This window comes from Coloeus monedula (assembly GCF_965178545.1).
Source record: "Coloeus monedula genome assembly, chromosome: 9".
Taxonomy (NCBI): Eukaryota; Metazoa; Chordata; class Aves; order Passeriformes; family Corvidae; genus Coloeus; species Coloeus monedula.
Window position 1 is genome coordinate 12068857 of NC_138789.1, and position 24441 is coordinate 12093297.

At 39.4% G+C, this 24441-nt stretch overlaps 1 protein-coding gene and 1 pseudogene across 3 annotated transcripts; both read right to left on the reverse strand.

The window, feature by feature from the left end:
- Nucleotides 1-502: 502 nt before the first annotated feature.
- Nucleotides 503-8682, reverse strand: LOC309576112 (pancreatic alpha-amylase-like; annotated as a pseudogene). Its single transcript has 11 exons — nucleotides 8387-8682; nucleotides 6109-6346; nucleotides 4496-4641; nucleotides 4015-4212; nucleotides 3254-3484; nucleotides 2284-2417; nucleotides 2076-2198; nucleotides 1866-1965; nucleotides 1533-1654; nucleotides 1298-1423; nucleotides 503-692 (listed from the first exon to the last, which is right to left on the reverse strand). The product of its transcript is annotated as a pancreatic alpha-amylase-like (transcript).
- Nucleotides 8683-9701: 1019 nt separating this feature from the next.
- Nucleotides 9702-23913, reverse strand: LOC309576151 (RNA-binding region-containing protein 3-like; the record flags this gene model as incomplete). Of its 2 annotated transcripts, none has more annotated exons than XM_082287202.1 (15): nucleotides 9702-9928; nucleotides 13502-13574; nucleotides 14454-14586; nucleotides 15152-15210; nucleotides 15290-15384; nucleotides 15559-15720; nucleotides 16493-16629; nucleotides 17392-17517; nucleotides 18442-18590; nucleotides 19219-19287; nucleotides 19763-19874; nucleotides 20639-20716; nucleotides 21336-21454; nucleotides 22569-22616; nucleotides 23626-23913. In XM_082287202.1, the coding sequence occupies 14 exons, from the start codon at nucleotides 23911-23913 to the stop codon at nucleotides 13515-13517; spliced, it is 1635 nt and encodes a 544-aa protein (XP_082143328.1). In that variant the 3' UTR covers nucleotides 9702-9928; nucleotides 13502-13514. The 2 variants fall into 2 exon arrangements, with proteins under 2 accessions (XP_082143328.1, XP_082143329.1); XM_082287203.1 differs by having other exon boundaries at nucleotides 9702-10862.
- Between the last annotated feature and the right edge of the window lie 528 nt (nucleotides 23914-24441).

Sequence of the window (24441 nt, forward strand, 5' to 3'; positions counted from 1 at the left end):
ATTTGAATGCCATTTTTTATTCACCACATAGAGAGAAGCTACAGACTGACAGAAGAAACACATTTTTAACTGAGTTATAACTTGATATCAACTGGAATTGTGCCATGTTCCAGCACAAAGGGGTCCTTTCTTGGTTTTTGGACATCCTGTTAATTCCCAGTCCTGCTTGCCCCTAAAGAGAACTACATTACCACTTAGGCACAGAGCAACACATTTCTAAATTAAGTGATGTCAATCTTCTCCTTCCATTTTTTATTAGTACTTTAACTGAATAAAGTGCACTTACAAATGCACGCAGGTGTATAGCACCACTCCCAGATCTGCATTGGCACCACCAGCTCCCATCTCTGTACAGCAGCTGCTCACTATTCCATTAGTATTAGAGCTAACACCCTTTACTCTCTCGGTTCATGCAGTCCTGAGAGCCAGGACATTCTGCACATCTGTTTGCTGTTAGCAAAGATACATGGGAGAAAGAACAACACATGCACAACACATCTGGTTACAATTTAGCATCAACGTGAATGGCAATGAATGGGTCTTCATCTTCATTCCCAATCAGGAAATTAGCCATGCCATCAGCAGCAACATGAACTTCAACTGCTGTACAGAAGTCACCTTCCTTTTGCCCAGAAATGACATCGCAGTAAGTGCCAGCAGGTAGACCAGTCTGCAGAGATACATTCAAGGACCTTTGGAAAAGAATGAAGCGCAGTAAGGATCATGAGGACTCTAGAACGCTCTGCAAATCATATTGGAGATCCTCTCAAACATTAAGTTATTCTGGAGTTATCCTCTAGCACTTCTCTGGACACTGCAGAAATCTATCCAATCACTACATCCTTCAAACTGCTCATCACCGCAACCTACTTCTAATTATTACAGACCTGACATACTCCCGTTCTCTTATCATCTCATTCTTGTGTAAAAGATAGCAATACAGTTTCTAAAACTGTCACATTTAGAACATTTTCCCGAGTTTACAATTTCCCTCACTTCTAAAAGTTCAGGCTTTGCTGGCTGACTAGGCTCCGTGACACAGCCAACTTAAGAACTTCAGAATTTCAGGGAAATAGCAAAACCACGGTACAAGGCCTAACTGCCAAGAGTGAAGAGTCTCTATGGTAGAATGGAAAATGCTGAGTTTAAATTGTCAACAACTGAGGCATCCATTACAAATATCTATTCGACCTAGCAACACCTTAAAAGGTTTCACTACTAACTAGATTATTTTAATACATAGATAATAACTTATTTATAACCATAATAAATTATAATTTATTTCCCACTGACTTACCAGTCATCATTATTGAAGATGATGAAGCCTTTATTACCGCGGCCAAAAGCTACTTGATTGCTGCCATTGTCCCACCAGTTGGAGAAAGGCTCACCATTCACCACGTTACGGAAGATAACCATGTTCCTGGAAACACAAGGAATGCCTGGCACTGCACCTGCAACAGCTCTAAAGCCACATGGAGCAGGAAGCAAAAGCAACTGCTTTTACTTCTTGTTTCTCCCCAGTGCCCTACTTTATCTGACGCCAGCGATGCTCACAAACCCAGCCGTTGCCGCAGGTTGTGTCCGCGTTGATTGTAACAGACTTTATGGAGCCATCCGAGTTACTTGGGGGTCCAACCCAGTCATTGATGTCCTGTCATTAAAAAGACAGGTTTATAACTTCTGACTGAAAATGCAGAGAGACCATCTGGAGAGCAAAGCTAGAGGGAGCATCAAAGTTTCACCAGCTAGATCCAACGTGGGACAGGGAAATCCCTTAACAAACTGAGATGCACTGGACTGTTTCTCTGGCCCTGGTCTGACCCTTCATCTCCATGGATGAATCTGCAGCATTACAAGCTCACCTTTCCATTTTCAAAATATCTTGGCCAGCGAAAACTTGACATCACACGTGTGAACCCATATGGATGAGCAAGCATGAAACCAACTGCCATTTTATAGAGCCTGTTTGTTGGACAAACAAGAAATGAGACGTGGAAGGAGGAACCTGCCACAGAACAGACAGACAAACCAGCAAAAGCAGGAAGTATCACCCAGACAAGGCAATCCCTTACCTGGCATCCCAGAAGGTCAGAACAGAAGCTCCACCGGCCCCGTGCCCTCTCTGGTTGTCGTGATTATCCACAAAGACCAGGGCTTTGTCGGAAGGCACAAAGCCCCAGCCTTCTCCCCAGTTCCTAGACAAAAACACAGTCTTGAAGCTACCCTGTCAATTGTCGTAGCCAGTGAATCCTGCATAAGTTGCAGCATCTTCATCCTTACTTTAAGTAGGCCATCTTTTCTCCGTCCCACTTGCGGATCACTGTCCCCAGTTTGGCACTGTATTTGAATTCTGTCACTCAGCCATTTCCAAAGTACTCGCTGCCTTTGATGGGCTCTCCACCCAAGTCAATTACCTGGTACAAGAAAGACAGAGCATTTTTTTCTACACAAAAATCAAACAAATAAAAGACATTGCTTTACACATTGGATTATCAAGGGGACAATACTTGATCTAATTACATTTTTGCAAGAAAGCCAAATACTGTATGTAGGCTACGTTTTCTTTTTAGCTCAGCCCAGCTGTGAACCTCTTTTCCATCTCCATCCTGTATCACCTTACCCCAGTTGATCACTCACCCATCATTAAGGCTTGGGCTGTACAAACTTTACACTTTGTATGGTGATCAACGCCTCTGCTTCCAGCAGTTGGGCTGCGCCATTTCACTATGGAGCTAAAGAATGTTTCTATTTTCCTAGACTTTTCAGGCAAGATACTAATTTAATAAAATGTGTGCAGCAAGTTTAGCTTCTGCTGACTGACATCAAGGATTACCTGCTTGTTCCAATTTATTATTTAAATGTAGAACAAATTCGGAATATCAAGTAACAGTTGTTATGCCACTGGAAAATAAATTTTCAGACCAAAATCAACATTTATGTATTCTATTGCAATTTATTATCCAGAATTTAAAATTCATGAAATGAAATCTCTTTTTTAAACCAATAGAATTTTTACACTAACTCCAATGTAGTCAATTTCATCTCAATAAAATTTCCAGGTACAAAACAAGTGGGACATTTTGAACATCAATTACCATTTATAGGCAGATTAGATATTTGTAGATTATGGTTATTAAATCTTCTATAGATCTGCTTGGGCTCAGCCCATTGCCTTCCATGTGTGACTGAGCCTATACTGGGCCTGAAAGAAATATGTTTGTGAAGTAAAATTTAAAAAAATAAAGATTACCTCCTGGTAAATGAAAGGTTTAGTTCCTTCAGGAAACCATTGAGTATTTAGATCTTTCAGCTTGTCTAAAATCGCCTTGACATCCCCAGGCCACATGTGCTTGGCAGCATCGATCCGGAATCCTGCGACGCCGATGTCAATGAGATGGTTCATGTACTCCGCAACCCTGGAGCGCACATAGTCCTTCTCCAGGGCCAGGTCCAGCAGGCTCACCAGGCGGCAGTCCCGGACCTGGGCAAAAATTCTGCAATGAAACATTTTTCACCTAATAGACTTAATATAGTGTTCTACATACATTTTGAATGCTCTTGCCTGCATTCAAATGCCAAATAAAACCTTCAGTAGCCTTTGTTCCCCATACATATTTTTGCCTTGGAGAGTCATTTACACAGCAGCTGCATTAACAAATTGCATTTAGCCCTCTTTTCTGAAACTGAGACCAAAGAAAAATTCCAAATTACAGTTAAAGGCAAGTAACTTCTACCTTTTTTTATCGCACTAAATAGATTTGTTGAGCTGTAAATTGTCTTCATTAAGTACCTAAGAACACTTATCTAAATCTGATATTGAGCCATTGTCTCAAGTACAGCTATCCCTTTAAGAAGTGGTGTTCCTGACAGCAACACTAACCTCTGTTACTAATTTGGGTGGGTTTTTATCAGGTTTTTTTTTTCCTTTTAAAAAATGTCTCACAGTAAATGAGAGCAAAGAAATCACAGCACAGGAACAGATGTACATGAAAGCTATAGTTATAGGTTTACCTGAGATATATCATGATAATTCTCAATGTTTCCACTTCTAGATTTACATTTATGATCATTAAAGTCCCAGCCAGAATAGGGCACAGCTGGGAAATCTTCAGTCTTTGCATTGAAATAGCTTCCACAAGTAGCATGGTCACCAGCCCCAGCATTAGCTCCACACATATGGTTGATCACTGCATCCACATAAATGTGCACCTAGAGAACAGTATCCACATAACAATTTGAAAAAGCCACTTCCCACAGCACCACTAACTGATGTTCTCTGTCCCATACCTCCTGCCCTATCCCCCTATTTCTGTTTGCTTGCTTCACCCAGCATTTTATTCAGGTTTTTTTTTTATTAGCATACAGCAACGGTGATCAAACAGGCAGCCCAACAGACAAGCAGATAACACTGCATCCATTTTTGAAAATGGTAGAATCACTGCCTGTCTATATCCTCGTATTGTAAACACCAGAAGGTTTTAAAAGCCCTTACTCCAGCATTGTTGCACCTGGTCACCATGTCTCTAAATTCAGTTTCATTTCCAGATCTTGTGCACAGCTTGTAGCTGACAGGTTGGTATCTTTCCCACCATGGTTGCTGGGGGTCAGTAACGATAACATTTTCATTTGGAGGTGAATCTGTGAATAAAACAATGGTACTTGGTAACAGGATACTGATAATGGTTAATTTGTTTGTGCAGTATTTTTAGAGCAAGAACACAACCCACTTAGATCCTCAGTATCCTCTGCTTACACTGTAGTAGGCTGGAAATAAAAGACTTAGGCTTGGCCTTCAGCAGGTAGAAATATACTAAAAATTAGGTCCATGGACAGAGTGTCCTAATTATCTTTACGAGCAACTGCAGGCCTCAAAGACGTATCTGAAATTGAACAACTAGGTCAGCAGAGGAAGGAAGTGACTGCATAACAACTGACAAAACATCCTGCCTTTAAAACTGATCCAACTTCCCATTTTTGTAATGTTTTGGATAAATGCATTCTTGACCTAATTCTTCTAAGTTTCAAGGTGAATCACACCTCTTCCTTTTACAGACTTTTCAGGATACTTTTTAGGCAACAAGCTTTTGCTGCTACCTCCAAGTCTCTGGGCATAACAACCTGATCCCACCACTTCTCAGAAAGATCCCTGCATCTTCTTAGATGCCACACCTTCCTAATCAGCTCAGCAAGCCATCATCTGAAAAAAACTTCCTGAGACCCTGCCACTGAATGGATTAAAAAGATATAGATGCATATACCACAGTCTGAGAAATCAGTTTAAAATCAATCTCGTCTGTGTGCCTGGAAAGAAGGTAGCAAAGAAAGTATGTATTATTTGAAAATTATGCAGAAGTTCTCACTCAGGCCAGCTTGCAATCTCTTGGGCTACAAGAAACAGGCAGACTTCACACCAATTTTTCCTAAGCAATCTGACAGGCAAACTGAAATAGTTTAATAGGTGGCTGTTCTCCTGCCATGCCACCCCACCCAAGTGCCAGTACTGGTTCCACAGGAACATGTCTCTGTTGTTCAGACAGACCTGGCTCACACAGGGACACCTTCACTAGAACCTGTGTTCAGTTCACTTCCACCTGCTCACACCAGGCTCCTGCAAACAAGGGTCTCCTCAAACAAGTGGCTTACTGTGACACCGTGCTTTACAGAAAGAAACTTGCCAGTTTGGGTGAACACAATTAGCATCCTTTTGTACTTAATTATTTAAAACCTTCAGCATTTTTTGTTCTTTGGATGCCCTTTGTTCAGTCATAGTTTCATTTTACATTTATCTAGCTCTTCAGAGTTTCCCTTGATTTAAATAATATCAAGCAGATAAACATAGGTTACTCTTCACAGCAGTAAAAAAAAAAGATTTAGCAAGTGATGTGCAATTATAATTCATCTAAATGTAATAGCACAGAGTGCAAAACATGCACTTTGGAGCAATGAAATAAATTCCTGCTTACTTGATGATAGCTGAAAAACATATTTGTCAGCATTTACTACTTCCATTACCAATTTCTATTTTTCTTTCTCAGTGTCTGTCCTTTGGCAAACTGAACAATTTCTGTGAAAAACAAATTATCATCTATGCAGCAATTTTACTACCTACTGATAGGAACAGACGTACCTGAACTCCTCCAAATCCATTAGGAGCTAAGTAGCGTTCACACTCCAGAGCAATATCCTGCCAGCGCCATTCAAAGAGATGCACAATAGATGTTCTCTCAGGCAGAGTGTTGGGGTTGTACTGCCCCCAGCAAAGCCCTACAATTAACAGCAGAAAATAGATACCCATCCAGTGCTCTGTGATCAGTTGTGCTCTTCTTACTAACTGTCAATGTTCCTGCAAGAGGGTAAAGTACACATTAGAAAATACACATTTAAAGGTAAACACCCATCTCTGGCATCATATTTATTTACTTGTCATTTTGTATGAGAACTGGATTTTAGCTAAACTATATAAAACTCCCATACGAACAGTAACTTTGTTTTCATGCAGTTAAAATTCAGATGTTGTCTAATGCAGGCTGCCTCCAGAGTGCAACAGCTGTGTTTTTATTAGTATAAAGCAAAAAACTACCCCAAAAGGCAAAGGAATACTTACATACACTGAAATGGACATTTTGCTTCTTATTTTAATGTATAATATTTTACATTCCTATTTATCCTTGAGAGGCATCTTTTTTTTCAAACTGGTGTTGCTACAACTTGAACATATTTGGACAAGATCTTGCAGAGGCAGCGTATTTCTTACTGTGATTTCTTATGAAACCTCAGATACTGTGGAGGTGTAACATACACGAGTCTGTCACTCATGATATGCATGACATCTCTCATTCAAACAACAGCCTGAAACTTGGAAGATCTCTCAGATACAGAAATTATTATAGTGACTCAAACCCAGAAATGCTAAATGTCTGATGCACACCTGTACAATTTGTGTGGAGATATTTTCCTTCTAAGAACATGAGCAATGGCATGCAGACATTAAAAGTGCTGTGAAGCTCCATAACCAAGAAATCTCCTTCTCAGTGCCCAAGTACAGAGTTCTGCAAAAGGAGCTTTCCAGAGGATTGAAACCAGCTGCATTCCCTTCTGATTAGCTAGGCTAAGAGCTGTATTTCCCAACGCATATCCTATTTGTATTTACTTGTGGACAAATACAGATGACAATCCTTGTATTAAAATTGCCTCTCTTCTTTCTTATCTAGAGACGTATAATAACATATAACAAACCAGAAACTAAACAACTACCAAGGTTTACCTTACTCTATTGAGAGCCTTATTTTGCACTCTTCACATTTAGAAGTTGATTTAGAGAGTCTGAGGTAAAAATAAGTCCTCCAAGAAGAACTTCTGCAAACAATAAGCTAAAGTAATGCTTCCCTTAAATAACAGAATACAGAATCTTGTTACTTTCCTCTAAGTATCTATTCTTTATAAAAAGCTATCTTACAGAAACAACAGAGAGCAAAGAGAGATTCCTGTCATAGGGGAAACCAAACACCTCAGTGAAGGTTTAAGTATGAACACAAGGGCCCTCAGGTTTGCAACATGAAGGAAACCAGTGCTTTTCCTAATTTCATATACACGCGGGAATGCACTGCCAAAAACTCCAACCTGCTATGATACAGCTACCCAGACATAAGTTTATATGGATGATCCATATCTCTCAGGCAGTGGAACTGCACTCTTTGGAACAAATTTAGGCACAAAATATACCAGTTTGTAAAGTATAGAACCTGCCACCCATTGCTATCAGCTATCACTGTTCTTCACAAGCAGGCAGTTACTTAGAAGTAAGCATATGGTATACTTAGCTTGCTTTTCTGCTTGTGAACAAAATAACTTTAATACAATTATTTACTTGTAGATCTTCAGTAAAGTATACAGATAAATTTCACCCACAAGCAGTTGCTCTGCGTGCTTCCATTTTCATAAGGGAATGCTTTTTTGCCCTGATAGGAAGAACATACATTAAGAGAAAATGACCTTAAAAAAAAAAAAAAAAAAAAAAATCGATCTTCTCTGATGAGCAAAGCCATCTATCAGATTGGCAAGTTTCACTTCCAGCAGTAAATACACAAAGCACTAAATTACACAAAGCAGTAAGAATAATACCTTGACCTAACTAGCTCCAAGGCCTAGTGCTTAAAGACTCAATGTAGATTTTCGTTTCCCTGAAATGGGTTTATGCCTGTTCTGCCTTCAATACAAGCAATAATAAGAGAATAGGGATGTTGAAATCCTCGCTGCATTCTGAAGGCTCGAGCTTCAGAATGCTTTGGAAATTCGGAAAAATTGTAAGAGGCCACGTGGAAGAAAGCAACATTGATTGCAATGAAGAGAACTTTGAGAGCAAAGTCTCTCTGCAGAGCCCTACCGATGTCTTGGCCAACACGGGACTCGGGTCACCTTGTCTTCTGCTGGGTTACAGCCTGAGCTGTGAAGCCCAGCCGCCATCTCCAACACACCTGCAACAGTTTATAAATTTGCGGGACGTCTGACGCAGCTGCTGAAGCCGCAGCTACTAAAGGCTGTCACAGGGAAGCATAGCAGTGGCCCTGTCCCTTGCAGCGGCTCCCCACAGAAGCCCGCTCAGCAGCCCCACGGCTCGCGCAGGCGAAGCCAGCCCGCTTCGGCCGCTGCGGCCGAGCCCCCCGGCAGGGCCCGCGGAGCGCGGTACGTACGTGCTGGGGCCGCCCCGCCGCGCACCGCCCTTTCCGCCGGGGCCGCGCCGCCGCAGGGACAGCGCGGGACGCGGCCAGCGCCGCTGCGCTCTCAGCTTCACATTACACACGATTACCTTGATTCAATACAAGATTTCGTTCTGGAATACATTTGTTGTCGAGATTTGAGAATGGAAAGTTCTCTGAACATACACTTCCCGCACTTTTTAAACAAGTATTCTTGTCCTTGAGCACAGCACCACCTTGCTGTTATCCTACTTCGGCGCTTTGAAAATTCACTTGTGGGCCTTTCGTTCTGTACGCATAGCTCAACACGGGTGTTAGGACATATCACTGTAGAACCATAGAAGCATTTAAGCTGAAAAAGCCCTCTAGGATCGAATGAACAATTACACAGTCCCCATGGGAATACAGCAAATAAGCTAAGAATAATTCCAGTAAAAGCATTCTGAAGTAACCTGCTAAGCCAGTTCATATTGGGAAAAAACCAGCAAAGATACACTTACTTTGGTTCAGCCGTCAATATTAGTGATTTAGACTGTTTGCAGCTGGAATGACAAAAACAAATCTTTTACACCAGCCAGCTCCCACACCATCAACTATGATTTAGTAATTTATGGAATAACTTTTAAGTCCACTGGACTGGAATCTCTTGTTAATTAACTGTCATTGTAATGTTTCCCACATGGTTTTCCACTAACCAGCCCAATATGTAGCAAATCCTACTATGTGACCACTGTTACTATCACCCTTCAACAGGGCAAGAACCACATCTATACTATACAGTTTTAACTGCTACTCTGGTTTTAATGACTTCGGTCTCACTAGTAACAGTTTCCAAGTTGCAGATAAATGATACAAGCTAATTACTGAGGAAAAACAGTGCCCAGTTTCAGAGTACAAATTCAGGCCAGTGCACCAGTCCTCCTGCTTGGTCTCCAAGACAAGAAGATCCATCCCACTCAAAACCCCAAAAATAAAAGTCAAAATGAAGAGAAGACAGCAAAATGAAGAGGAAGGGAATAATTTATTAGACTTCACAAGCAATCTAAACATACATTTATGATGCAAGTCTTGTGATACTTAGAGATATATGTAATCTTCAAGACGAGAAAATTTATTCTCTGCCTTACATACTTTAGAAATGCAACTACGCACAGTTCAAGAGTCCTGATGATTACACTGCTTCTTCCCCAGCTTGTGAATACTTGAAAGAGATGGAACACAAGAGGGACCTGGAACATCACAAAGGCATGTTAAAAGTAAGAACTACTAGAAAACAGCAGTGTTATACTGGCTTTTGACAACTAAATTGAAAGATGCTTAGTATTTTAAAAGGTGCTTAATGTCTGTAAAAATACATCTTAAAAGGTGCAGGCTGTATTAATTTTATAGTATAGAAAGTTAAACAGTAATGCAGTATGAAACCCACAAGAAACATGTAAGTCACTAGCAACAACACTACCTCAGTGCAGAGAGCAATCTAACAAAACCCAACCAACCAACAAAAAGGTAGCAGTGATTAATAGTTGATTATTAGTCCAGCTCCAAATACTTAATTGCAAGATATTGTTAATTTTCTTCTTTACTCAAAAAAGATGAAGTAAGGAACGTATAAACTACATCAACTTCAGATTGTTTCTCATAAACCAGGACAACAGTAATCATCAAATGATCTAAAATACTGGTCAACCCTTAATATTAAGACTGCTCTGCAACATATTTTAGCCAACATATTATTATTATTATATTAATAGGTATTTAAAGAAAAACAAGGTAACTTGGTCAGTGTGAGCTCAGCACAGCTTCACACAGATCAGCTGGTATGAGCTAGAACTGTTTCACTAAGGAATGGGACCACAAATTAGTACAGTATATGACCTCTGAGGAAGAAGGTGAAGGCCACCTTTTGAGACTAGGAATCTTCATTGTGTCTATTCACACAACACAGACAACTCATTGGTTTCTTTTTACCCCCTGAAAAAGTTTGCTTTTGAAAATTACTAGATTAGCTCAAGGTAAAACACGTTAACTCCTCCCCACACCTACTCTACATGAAAACTTAAGATGCAGTTGAGTGCTACAGGAAACATTGCACAAAAAAGGATACAACAAGAAAGGATACACTCTGCATGACAGTATTACTGCAGTATTTACGCAGGAATGTTTCTAAAGAAGAACAGCAGAATGTGGTTTAATTTCACTTGATTCTCAGTATTGCACATACATAAGTTTATGCTACCTAGCAAAACCAAATATGCCTCCTCGATAAAAAACAGTTCTAACCCTTATGAGATTTAAAGAAGGCTAATGAGTCCATCAACACTAAACTTCATATTCAAAAGTAAATGTGTTTTTTGATAACTTGAACTATTAGGACACCAGCAGATTTTTCCCTCTCCTTCAAGCCATTTTTCAGATTCACTTTATTTCCATCAGGTCCAAAACCCAATCATGTTTCCCTTTAATGCCAGCTTTTAAACCACTTCTTCCCTATGAGGAAGCTGGAGACCTCTCAACATCAGTTTCTTCCACATAACTTTTCACCCCAAAAAGTTGTATTTTAGCTACAGGAAAAAGTCACTCTAAGTGAACTTATTTGCCAGTCCATCAAGAAAAAGACATTTCAGCCAGCAAGGAGTTAAATAGTATTTTTATGAACCATATGTATTATTTTCTCAAAAAAAAAAAAAGGAAAAAAATCTTTGTAGAGAAATAAAAACCAGGAAAAAAAATTCAAAAAAAAAATCAATCAACCCTAGACTCAAGTTTTTATAATGCAATTTTGTATCATAAATCAGCATCCATCAGAATATTCCAGCAGGAACAGAATAACAGTCATGTTGCAATAGGGTTCAGCTTAACCATTAGTTGGGAAATGAAACAAGTATTTTTAATTAAACCTCATCGATCCCTAGAAATCTGTGTAACTCCATGGCACACTGTATGATTGCAACATATAAACAGTCACGGTAAGGGAGAAGTTCTGCCCATGGACAGAACACCAGTGACACTTGTAAGATGGTAACTCATGTAAGACTTCCAGGTGCACATAGAAGTATGGCTTTGCTCACTCTGGAAAAAGCTTCTGAGTTGACCATCAACATAGTAACAAATAAGCACCTTGTTATTTTCTTTATGTAATTCAAGTATTTAGCATTTTTAATGCATTCAGAATAAATGTACAAAATTAATTGAAAAGACATGGAATTCCTGGGAAGAATAAAAGTGATCAGGCTTCATCTATCAGGCTCTCCACTAGCTAAAATGCTTCAATTTTTTTTAAATTAAAAAAACCTTAGTAATCTTATTAGACACTAGATAACATAAATAGAAGGTTTTTTCTAACAAGAAAGAAGTGAGAAACAAAACTGAAATATTCTCATAATACTTGGTCCTAACAGAATACTTATTTCTCTCTTTTCAATGACCAGTATGGAAGAATGCCTATAAAAAAGTGATCTTTAATTTGACAAAATACAGATTTTGCAAACCACAATCATTAACACAAAATAGCAACTAAGACCAAATAGCATCTCAGCTATGAGGGAAACAAGTTTAAATGCAATCTGATTTAAGAAATCCTTAGACAATGGACAGAATGAAGAACCTGCAATTAAACTAGCTGTTAAAAACAGAAATACTACCATCACAATAACCACACTGTGGGCTTTACAACCAATTAGTAAAAATCAAAACCATCTGTTCACATCCTTTATTTCAAATTCACATTTCCTTCAGAGTAGCAAGGATCAAGCTCCAGATTAAAAACACACCATGGATTAAGCAGAAGGATTCATATGCACTCAGCCTAAGATTTCAGTGAATTTTGTTTTAAGCGGAGGCATAACCAGTGATCTCCAACTGTAACCAGAAATTAAGTTCAGTGCCATATAAATTTGAGCTAGTTCATGTATCAGAGGGTGCAGACTGAGAAATAATGCTTTTTATTCTTGTACCAGTTACTTCATATGGTCATTTGAGAGTACACTATGCAAACGTTTTCAGGCCATGAAACCACTCAGTTCAATTAGAGCTGGTTTTGCTTGAGTTACTCTCATAAAAATGAAATACTCAGAGAAGGTACCAGTGAGGTAAAGCTACACGGTAAGAAATAAAGTTAAATAACAATTAACTTTCTGCTAGAAGCTACTTTCCCCTCATGTTTAAATAATGCCAAAAATCAGGACCTATACATTCCACAACAAAGGAAGCCTTGATCAACGCAACATCAAGCAGCACTTTCTAACAAAATACCCTTCACTAATTCAGGCAAGTTTAAAGGATGCTGCAACAGCACTAAGAACTCATTTTCCAAAGTTAGCAAAGATCCTTTACAGCTAGCAGAAGTTTATTGCTGGAACCAGTTCTTCAGGATCACTTTACAATGTCAGGAATGGAAGGGAAGGAGTTCAGAGGCAACACTTTTCAATACCAAAACCCTGGAAGTTTACTAAAAGGTAAGTGGTCCAATTCTACAGAATTACTCTCTTTAGCTTCCCAGAATAAGGATTAGAGAACCTGACAAATACCCTACAATACCAGGATTACAAAAATATGAGTCTCTGAGTTTTTTAACACAGAAAAAACCAAAGTTTTAAACTTAAACCGACTATACACTTTGCACTCTGTTTTTCTGATATAAGCACACATTTAGGAAAAGAAATTTGTATGGAACATTTCCTCTCCATCATCAGTACTCCTAAAGAAGCCATTAAAGAGACAGTAAATAAAAACAAACAAACAAACACTAACAAAAAAACCCCAGCCCAATTCTTTATTTTTACTTTCAGGCAGAGAGTCCATACCTTGTGCAGCGTTTTACTTTTTTCTCTTCCCTTCGTTGGCATCCTGTTTTGGTCTAGCTGAACGAGCAAATTGCTGAGATTCTGTTGAGGACTACAAGTGTCTGATACGTAGAAGTTAACCAAGAAAGAAAAAAAAGATTACTTCTGCAAAGACATCTAGAAAGTGACCTTTACCTCAATCAATTCTACTACAGTATGAAGTATTGTTATAACAATAGTGTCTATCAGTCAAGATCAGGACCTCACTGATACACACTACAGAAGTTATTAGAGAGCCTGTCCAAGAGCTTGCAATAATAAGTAAATAAGGAGGACTAACTGGGAATGGGTTAGATGCAAATGGAGTAACTACAGTAGGATAAATGCTTGATATTTACAAATGTCCAACCCAGCACGTTAATTCATAACTTTGACGTCTCAGTATTTGGGAGGAAAAACAGTAAAAGCAGCAGATGCTGGGCTTAATGTGAGTGTAAATAAACTGTGAAATATTTAAGTGAAAAATAAGAAAGGACTCTCACACAAAAAAACAGTGCTATGCAATCAAAAAGTGACAGTTCCAGCTGAAACACCAGTCTAGAGACCATTTATTCTAATAGGAACATTTCTTATGTTCTTGATTCTGTAAACACAGACCTAGCCAAGTCTAAAACCTTGTATTTAGTTTAAATATAGTGGTCATACAAGCTAAATTATCTTTTGTATTGTCTTTGCAGGATCAAAGAGGTAAGACCAGAGAAATTTGTTTTAAAATAAAGCACTTTTACTGTCCTGTTTTAGGAGAGGTGCCTCTATGTTATTTTCAGCTACCATAAAATTAACAATACTACACTGTGTTATGCTGACTGGTTCTCTTAAGGCACTTTCTATTTTGCAGAGCACTATGACAGCAAAACTAGAGATTGGCAGCAAGTACAAAGAATATAAGGTAAATGCTTGAAGAAAAGGATACAACCACCATGGGTTTTTCAAATAAGACATAGCCATTTGCTTCTTTTAGTGCTTTAGCAGCTGCTTTTTCATTGGGAAGTCCAATGAAAGCTTGTCCCTTCATACGGCCTTCTTTCATCAAACGGATATCAAACCTAGGGGCACAATGGAGAATGGCAATTACTCATTTTTAACAAACCTTGCAGAATTCACAGTACAAATGTATTCTCATGCTTCAAGTTGGAGAAAAAGCAGAAACAGAAGCAAAGCCTACAAGGAGGAATGACATCCTTGGAGACCATTTTGCTTGGGGAAACCATTTACTAAAAGGTAATAGACTGCAGGAGGGCAAATTGATGTGCAGTACTACCAAATAGGACATATGCAAAATGATCAGATACAATCACCTACACAGTTCATTCTGTGTCACACAGCCAAGAAAAGCAAACCTGAGAATGAAAATATGATAAAAATATAATAAAAATTTATAATAATATAAATATATAGAATAATAAAAATAATAGGATCTTCAGTCACTGTTCATAAAATAATTCTATTTCTTTACTTGTTATAAATGAAGATTTTCAGGTCTAACGCTATTTTTTTAATGCAGAAACACAAAAAATGTAAATATGACTATTTTTAAAATCACAGTTTTCAGCAGTGCCATAGAAATTAATTTAAAAGGCTTAATTTCAACCAAGTACCAAATGAACTCACATATTGCGTTCCACCTCCGACTGGAAGTCAACATATCTTCCAAAAATGAACTTGAGATCCTGAAATTAAAGTGTAGGGTGAAGAGAAATGCTAAGAAAAAGCCCTTTTGATAGATATTTAATTTCCTTGTTTACCTACCTTTTCTTGAACTTGTTTAGCTAGATTCTTCACATATATCCTGCAATTTGGATCACCTGGCTCATAGTTTTTGAAAACAGAAAATTTTTCCATTTCTTGAAGACAAAAAAAATAAATCATACTTTAGGTCATTTACTTTGCACATTTGCTCACATATACCTAAGTATAAAATAATTTAATATACGATCAATTAAGAAAAGAAACATTTAAGCTGTTTGTTGCAACAAATCAAAAAGCTATTACTAGATAATCTATTCTCATAGTTATACCTTCTCTAGAAAGTCTGTTTTTTTCTAGATCCTTTCTAGAAATAAATTCTGATGGTATTTCATCATCCTCCTCTTCAGTTTCCATTTTATCATTTGAGCTTGGAGCTGGGAAAATCCTTCCAAAGCCTGTATTATTGATTTCTTCTGTGCTTGCATAAAGGTCTGAAATTTCAACAAATTACATAAATGGTTGGTACATTTATTCACAACAAGATCAAGAGCCAACAAGAACACCAAACTCTTTCCAGCAACATTTTAATAGAGCAGACTTTGTAAGGCAATTTGAATACATCCCTAACAAGAGTCTTAATCCTTAGTTTGACAAAACCACCTGCTCTGTAGAGTCCTCTACAACCCCATGTAGCCATGGCACACATTAGTTAGCATAAAACTTGCCTGGCTGTTTAAGCCTGTATCCATTGCAGTATTTTCCTTTAAAGAAACTGGATGTTACTGTAAAGTACCAAGAATCACAGATTGACCATAACCCTCTAAAAAGCCATCACACCTCATTGTTATCATTGCCCAGCATTTTTATGGCAGATAATCAGTGCACCACAGAGAAAGGGCTGGCAATCACTTGGATGCTGCTCTCTAAGAGGTGGAAAAGGAAAACCTGAAATTAGCCTGATAGATTCATTTACACCCTAAAATACTGAGAATGCATTTGTAACATTTCCATCCTAACATACAGAAGACAGTGCAATTCACCATAAAACTATAGAGCACAGAGGAGAGAGACCTCTAAAATCCTCTGGATCCTCTCCAAAGCTTGTAACATGGGAAAAACAGCAAATGCAAACATGATGCAACTTGGTGTTGAAAGCTCCAATATCATAGAAAAGAATTTCCTGGCATAAATTTCAGCACCCTTCTACACACTGAAGCCACGTGATTTTAACATTAAATACATTTGAAGTACAAACTCTCTTACCATTTTTGTCTTCTTTTTCTGAGTTTATCTGAAGAACAGCTGGGATCTCAGCACTAATATGAAACTCTATTTTTTTATGACCTACATGCTGTGGCTGCTCAAAGACATCTGAAGGTGTCAGTACAGGGTGCAAGTTACTGTTTAAAACAACAATACATTAATTAAAGATTCAGACACTAATGAATGCATGGTCAAATACAAGATTTCTTCCAGTTAAATTTTATGCTGTTGTTTACCACAAACACATGTTCTCCATTTCATACATTTCACCGAAGAGAGTTTCAGGTGATTAGAACACTGCAAATACAGTAGGTATGTCTGGCATGGGAGCAAAACCAAGAATCACATACCACAGTACAAAACACACAGGCATTTATTAAAAACTTCATCAGTAACTTAAGCATGAAAAATAACTGGCCTTGCTGCTGCTCTCACCTAGTGTATTATATATTTATTATATATATATTTAACTACTGTATATTAAAAAATACATAGCAGATCACTTGGAGGAAGCAGGCAGCTGTTAGTAAAAACACATTCACAATCATTCATCACAACATAGAAATACTGCACTGCTGTCTACTGGGGCATACAACTGCAGTTTCAAAACCCAAACTTAGTTTAAACTAAGTCAGTTTCTATTCTTCCAGTATCATACTTTTAACTTTTTGTTTTAAGAAGCAGCCCAAACACTAAATCTAAATTTCTTCTGTCAGAGTTGTTATGTCAAACTAGCTATCTTTTTATGGAAAGGAATTTCTATTAGTTTGACAGGAAGAGAAACAGAGCTTGAATCAGGCACACTTTAAGGTTGTTGAGCAGACTTCAGTTCAAAAGAGAGGAAAATTTTGACTTTTAGAGCAATAAAACCAATAGGATAAGTGCAAAAAACCACAAACCTGTGGGAAGTACACACAGGAACATTCAACATGTCTTTAATTCTTTGCTTTTTTCTAACGCCACGTTTCTTTGTGTTTATTGGTCTTTTAGGCTGAAGGGTTGCTAATTCCATCAACTTGGTCATTCTATTTTACACAAAAACAAAACAAAGTGGTTTACAGTTTATTTGAAAATACTCGTTTTGAAAACCCTCCCCTTTCCTTAAAGCCCTTGACATAGAACTCTTCAGAATTACAGAACTAGCTACCTTAAAACTGACACTGTAACACACAGCAAATCAATACACACAGAGCACTTAAGGACTGACCAAAATCGTAACAGGTTAGTGATGCCCTTCCTTCCCCAAGCATGCTCCTTTCTGGGACACTGAAGCTGTGAGAGAAGCTGTGATGCTCCAAGCTGAACCTGATTTTTATAACACTCAACAGGGGTAGCTTTTTCCAAATGATGTATTTTTCCAAATAAGGCATAGGGACTTCCTGATTTACTTCTCAGTTTAGACAGCAAAGAAAAAAGCTGCTTTTTAATTTAGTGTTAGTTTAAAAACTGAAAAACAAAAATACAGCTATGATGTAATTCAGTTGCAAAACGGAAAGAGAATCCTCAGCACAAATATCATCACCCCCAGCAATACCCGCTGAGGCACAAAGAACATCTGGGAAGTTGGTGTGCATATATGATTAAGGCTGAGTAGTCAATTTAGTAAAGATGGGGAGCAAAGAAGACTTCAGAAAATGAACTCATTTCTGCTCCTTACATCTGCACTCTTCAAGCTGAGCTTTTGTTTAGTTGGGTTTTTTTGGACATGGGAACAAATGACAATTTGCACACCAATAGGCCACTTTCCTTTTCTTACTGCATTTAAACCAGCACTGTCCTTCTGTCCTCCAGAGTTTCTCTAAGCATCTGGAAAGATTTCTACATGCTCTCTCTACTAGATACTACAGCTATATTCTGCAAACATTTACATTTGCTGAACTAGAAGACAGAAAAGTAAAACTACCACTTTAAGCAAGCCCAAAAGCTTGCAAACAACTGTAAATGCATACCTCTCCTTTTCCTCATCATTATCACTTTCATATTCTGATTCATCCCCACTAGACAGTTGCTCTTCTTCCTCTTCAGGCAAAGGAGGCTCTTCAGGAGGCAGAGGTGGGATTGGGGGGGGTGGCACAGGCACTGGTAAATACTCTTCATACTAATTACGGGAGAAAGTTTAAAAAATTAAACTTTTTAAAGAAAAAAACCCAAATGTATCTTGTTTACTTAATAAAAACAGTCAAAGCAATAAATGATAATTTGACAAGAAGTATTTTCTCAAAGCATGCTTATAGGGATCTAGATGCCTTTTTGGTAAACTACATTACTAAAGAAAAACTTTCCACAAGCAAAAGAAAGTTAGCTGCTTTCTGATGCATAACAGTGAATGTTTTCCTTCTTTGAAGTTGAGGTGATAAAAAACATACAGCAACCATGATCCTGGATTTTCACTTTGCACTCAGTTTCAAAGACTTTCCCAAGAAGAATAAGGTCAAAACATATGGGTGGAGGTTTAAGCTCCAAAGCCATCTCAGTTTCAATAGTGAACCAACATTTTGAAACATTCCAGTGCTGCTGCCATAGATGTGTATTTCTTTGTTCTAAGTCCAGTCAAAACAACTTCTTCAGAAGACGAACATGCACATCGTACCCAGTGAAATGCAGCAGGATTTGCAATCCTCTAGAGACTCCTCCAGCTTTTAGAACTTAGATCTCCTACCATGCTGCTAACATTTTAAATTGTGAATCAATTCTACAGTACTGACAATATATATTTAAAATGTTACCATGGGAGGGCGAGCAGCAATTGGTCCAAAAGGTGGAGGAAGATTCATTTTATTCATTAGATGAAGTACCTGAAATTATTCAAAATAAGTAAAGTTTCCTTTAAATAAGTAAGTGATATCAGTTCCTTGCAAAGTAAAAATAGCGAATCACTTTCGGGAGGTGTAAATCAGCAGTTTTAATGCTCATGAACAATGTGAAACCTCTACTTGAGATCCAACACTAATGGTCAATATAAGCAACACCCTAACAAGGCTAATAAAATAAGTACAGCATCTCCTCAGAATGAAATTCCAGGTGCTCAAATCACATCTAATGAGGAAGAGCATATCCAGACAAGTCTTCAATGTCAATTAAGTAAGCTACCTCTGGTTAATAAAATCTCATTACCTCAACATAGCAAAAAACTAAGATTGGTTAACACTATCACAAAAAAAACCCAATTTAATATTTACTATGACAACAGAATTACTTTTGTGGATAATTAAAAGAGGGAAAAATAGATGGTTTTAATTTTATACTATTTTTTTTCTGTTTTTTACTTACCTGGACATAAAATTTGGGCACACTTGCCAAGGCATTTGCTATATTTGCTAGAATTGCACTTGAAGGTGGTGGATACAAATATTTGAGGCAAGAATTGATGGGAAAGGTGAGGCTGAGGAAAAAAGATTAAAAACAAGACGCCTTAACATTACTGCCACTTAATTACTGGTAACAATTAATGATTACTAGAGGCTTAACTATTGATTACATCTGAAGTAACACTGAAATATTACTATTTCCCCTAGAATAGTTTTGGGCCACTTACAATGCCTTTAACATCAAGGAGTAGTCCCCAATGCATGACAGATTTACTGGGCTTGGGCATAAAGAAATTATCAACCCATGCAGAAGCCTAAAGCAAACAGAAACAATCAACATGTCCAAAACCAAAAGCACAGCATAGCAGGCTGTACAAATATCATAAACTCAGTGCTCAAAATGTTCCAAAAATTTACTTCTTCCTGTATGCAAAAATGAAAAGGGGGGGGGGGGGGGGGGGGAAGGAAGAAACGTCTAGAAAGACAAGTGAATGGAATTCTGCTGTTAACACCGGGACAACCTCAGCCCTCTGATGCCCGAGAAAGCAATGCCCAGTGCTAGAAGGCTTTTCTGCAATCCACAACTTCATAGCTCAAAGCTATGTGCTAGAAGGCTTTTCTGCAATCCACAACTTCATAGCTCAGAGCACCAGTCACTACCCAACTGTGAGGATTCTAAACTTGAGGAACTGAAACTTCGTCTTTATGACACCTCCCACAGCTTTGCCTGTGGAACATACGAGGAAGCTAAACTGTTGTTCCACAGTACATAACACATTTCAAAATAATCTGTAACAGAATAAAATAATTAAGACAAATAAAAAACCCCCACACTAACCCATGGTTTGGTGCAATTCCATTCTCTATTTTAACACAGTTCGGTTCTATCTTTTCTTCTTTCACTGGTTCTTCTGAACTGAAAATTAATTTAGTCTTAATTAAAACAGAGCAAAATTTAAGCATGCCTTATGTAATATATAAAATATGCATCCTCTATTAATAAATATAAAAAATAAGTTAGCACAGGTATTTCTAACATATTTTACCAATTGTACTACTACAGCTGTTATCAATTCTTCATAGTTAACACGTGGATAATTACAATAGTGACAGTCTTCTCAAATAAATACTCATGTAGATTTAAGTAAGTCTTCCTATATTCAAACACTCCTGACTTAAATCCACTCACAGTAAAAGAACTGAAATTACTGGTCATGCACTCTGTTCTGAGACCATAAATTCAAAGGTATTAAATTATTGATTTGTTCCTATTTAGAAAGTGGAATAAATAACTTGAAACCTCTACTGCAATACTTTTAGTTACACACTATTACATAGCTTTTATCAGCTATTTACACATTCCACAGGTAATGACACAGTTCTACGGGGAGGAATGCAGTCACTTGCCTATAGATCTGAACCTGTTTGTTAAGACTCCAAGTGGTTACAATTTATCCTTTGAGTTAGAAGTACCAGGAATCCAGAACCTCCTTTCCTTGACCACAAACATAACAAGGAAATTATTCTTCACATACCTTTTGCACTTGTCTGAGACAGAAGGCTGGCTAAGTACCTGTGCACTCTCCTGCTCCTTTGCAAACTCAACTACTAACGTGTGACCTAAAAGTTTCAGCTGATGCAGTCTTGATAAAGCCTTCAAGTAATTACAGAGAAGGAAAGAAAGAAAGGGAAGAGGACAAACATGAGATTTATTTCAAAGCTTCACTGTTTTTCCTTTGATTGGTAAACTGGCCATAGGATGCAGTCCCAGCTGCTTTAAGCTAAGTCTGTGCTACTGTGGACACGAGAGTTCTGCATGGTTTGTGTCTTCACAGCCCCACTTTTTGCAGCATTTCCTGCTGGCAGGAAGGAAAGGGACAAGGCTGCACAGCCAGAACCACTGCAGAGTTCTGTCACCTGAACACAGCAGCAGCCTTAACAATCAAGACTTTTCACACAGCCTAGTAAAGCCCTGGGATTTCAAGTAACCAGTCTTTTGTTCCTGAAGTACGAACATGGTAAACTCTCTCAGTAACAGCTGGGAATTTTAAAATCAAGATTCCTAGGAAGATCCAGCTTTCTTCAAGTCCAGAACCCAATAGGCTGCAAACAACTGACACAAGCAACTAATTCACCCCTGTTGACCTCACACAGTCGTTAACTTTTTGAGTAGTCCTATAAAGTGTGGTCTGAAAAAAAAAAATAGAAGCAATGCAAAAAAAACCAACCCAAGGTATAAGGGGGAAGATCTGGACCCAGGCTTTTTAACCAGACTAGTATTTAAACAGCATTATTAGTATTACCTTTTTGGCATCCATATCCCCTGTAAATACGATAGTTTTCTTATCAAAGTTGGGCATTCATGGCAGATGTGAATTGTCAGTATCGCTAGGGCTGACTTTTATGGCAAATACACAGTTATGCAGGAGACAGGAAACTATATTTGGTTTATAGTTTGTATATAAATGCACACACATCCTAAACAGGGCTCTGATCAGTCTTGGCTTCTGTAAGCCAGGCTCTACGTGACAGGTTGGATCAGATGACTTCCACAAACCCCTTTCAACCCACCTTTCTTGGGACTCTACAAAAAGCGTTCAAAAATTTCATCAAGTCCTGCAAGCAAATCCTGAAACAGAACTCTAGTACAACATTGTACTGCTTTGTTTTTTCTTAGCACTAAGTACCAGACGATGCGTAAAACATATCAGAGCACCGGCAATTCAGAAAAGCACTTTGCTAAAACATTCAGTAAACTCAATACAAACCTTTGCAGCTGCATTTTCACTGGGAAAGGTAGCAAAAGCAGTATGTTTCTAGAAAACAAACAAAAAAAAGTTATAACATATTTGAATCAAAAGGGTATGAGATTGCATGTGAAACACTAAGCCACAAGCACTTTATTAGTTCAAGTTTACATATTTGAAAGCTTCCAGAGGGTAGTCCTCTAACTCCCATTTGGGGAAAACATGAAGGACTAGAAAACATTTTTCTTATGAATTTAGGAAAAGTACCTCCTGCAGTCAAAATTAAGACAGGAACTCAGCAGTCTGAGGACTACAGGAGAAGTGTTTCTTTTCTAGTGAGCAAAAACCATCCTAAACTGCAAGGAAGTATATAAGGATAAAAACGTCTAATCCTCTTCCAAACCAGAAAATTTATTTGAGCACTTCACAAAATATTTTCATCAAAGTAACTCCTAAAAGTAATACTATTCCTGCTACAAAAGTTGCAACTATTGGGCTCTGAGCGTTCGAACGGTTTCTAACTTCTTCCCCTAGTTTTCAGGTTTTGAAAGAACATTAGCCTCCCAAATTAAATCAAATCCTCACAGAATACACCCCTCAAAATTAAAATTGTTTTAGCAAACTTCATTACTTCATCTTACCACTACATGATGCCGTACCCAAAATCACTGTAACGAAGTCGTTATATTTGATATCCTATAAAGAAAGCATGACCCTGATAAAATATGCAGACAGCATCTATCTGTAGTTCTGCAGAATATAAGGCTCTTTATGAACAGTACTTGTCACCAAACAAATACATCCATACTTCCGTAATTTGGAGGAAGAAAAAAGCAAAACAGAGTTTCAAGAGACACGCTTGTGAAACTGCATCCCTAGACGTGACAAGCGGCCCTTCGGCACTGCTTTACCACAGCCTCACTGCTGGCAGCAAGAGGCAAAGCCGCGGGCGGGGACAGGACCCCGGAGCCAGCCGCTGTCCCGACCGCCCCGCCAGGCTCCCCGGGAGCGGGACCCCCGCGCCGGCCCAGGCCCCGGGCTCAGCCCTGCCTGCGGCCCGCCCCGGCCCGGCGCTCACCAGCCGCCCGTGGTCCGACAGGACGCGCACAGACACGGCCCCGAAGTGCTGCAGCAGATCCTCCTTCTCCGCCGCCGTCAGCTCGGCGGGCAGGTGCCGCACCAGCAGCGTGCGCCCGCGCCGCCGCGAGACACCGGGGTGCAGCGGGACGGCGCCCAGCCCCGGACCCAGCCCCGGCCCCGGCCCCGGGCCCAGCCCCGGGCCCAGTCCCGGGCCCGGGCCCGGCCCCGGCCCCGGCCCCGGCCCCGTCCCGCCCGCCCGCAGCTCCTCAGAGCCCGGCGCCGCCATCGCCGGGCCGGGCAGGGGAACCGCCGCGCGCCGCCAGCACCAGGGCGCAAATCGCGCGAGAACCGAGGCGAGAGCCGCTGCCTCAGGTCTCGCGAGACTGGCGCCCCCGGCGGACACGGCGGGAAGGGCGCTGCGGCGGGAGCGGCCCCTCTGCACGGAGTCCGCCTTGGGAAGCGCGCAGTGATGCTCCCAAGGGAGACGGGACCCTCCCCTTCCCCTTTAACGCTTAGGAGCTTGTCTTCAGACCAAGTCCTAATAAGTGTTGCTTTCAGAAGTGCCTTCTCCTCAGCCTTTAGCTGAAGAGACTTCTCCCTGCCTCCCTCAGCTGAATAGCGAGGCGCTGTGTCGTGGCTGGCACAGGCATTAACCTGCCGCCTCGGGGCAGCAGCTGTGCCTGGCCAGGGGAAACAGCCGTAATTACAGCCTGTAACGGGATGATGCAGCGTCAGCAGTGAGGATGGACAGATTCCTGCCACCTACAACTGCAGCCACACAGGCGGCTCCAAAGCCTGCCTTGTTCTGAAGGAC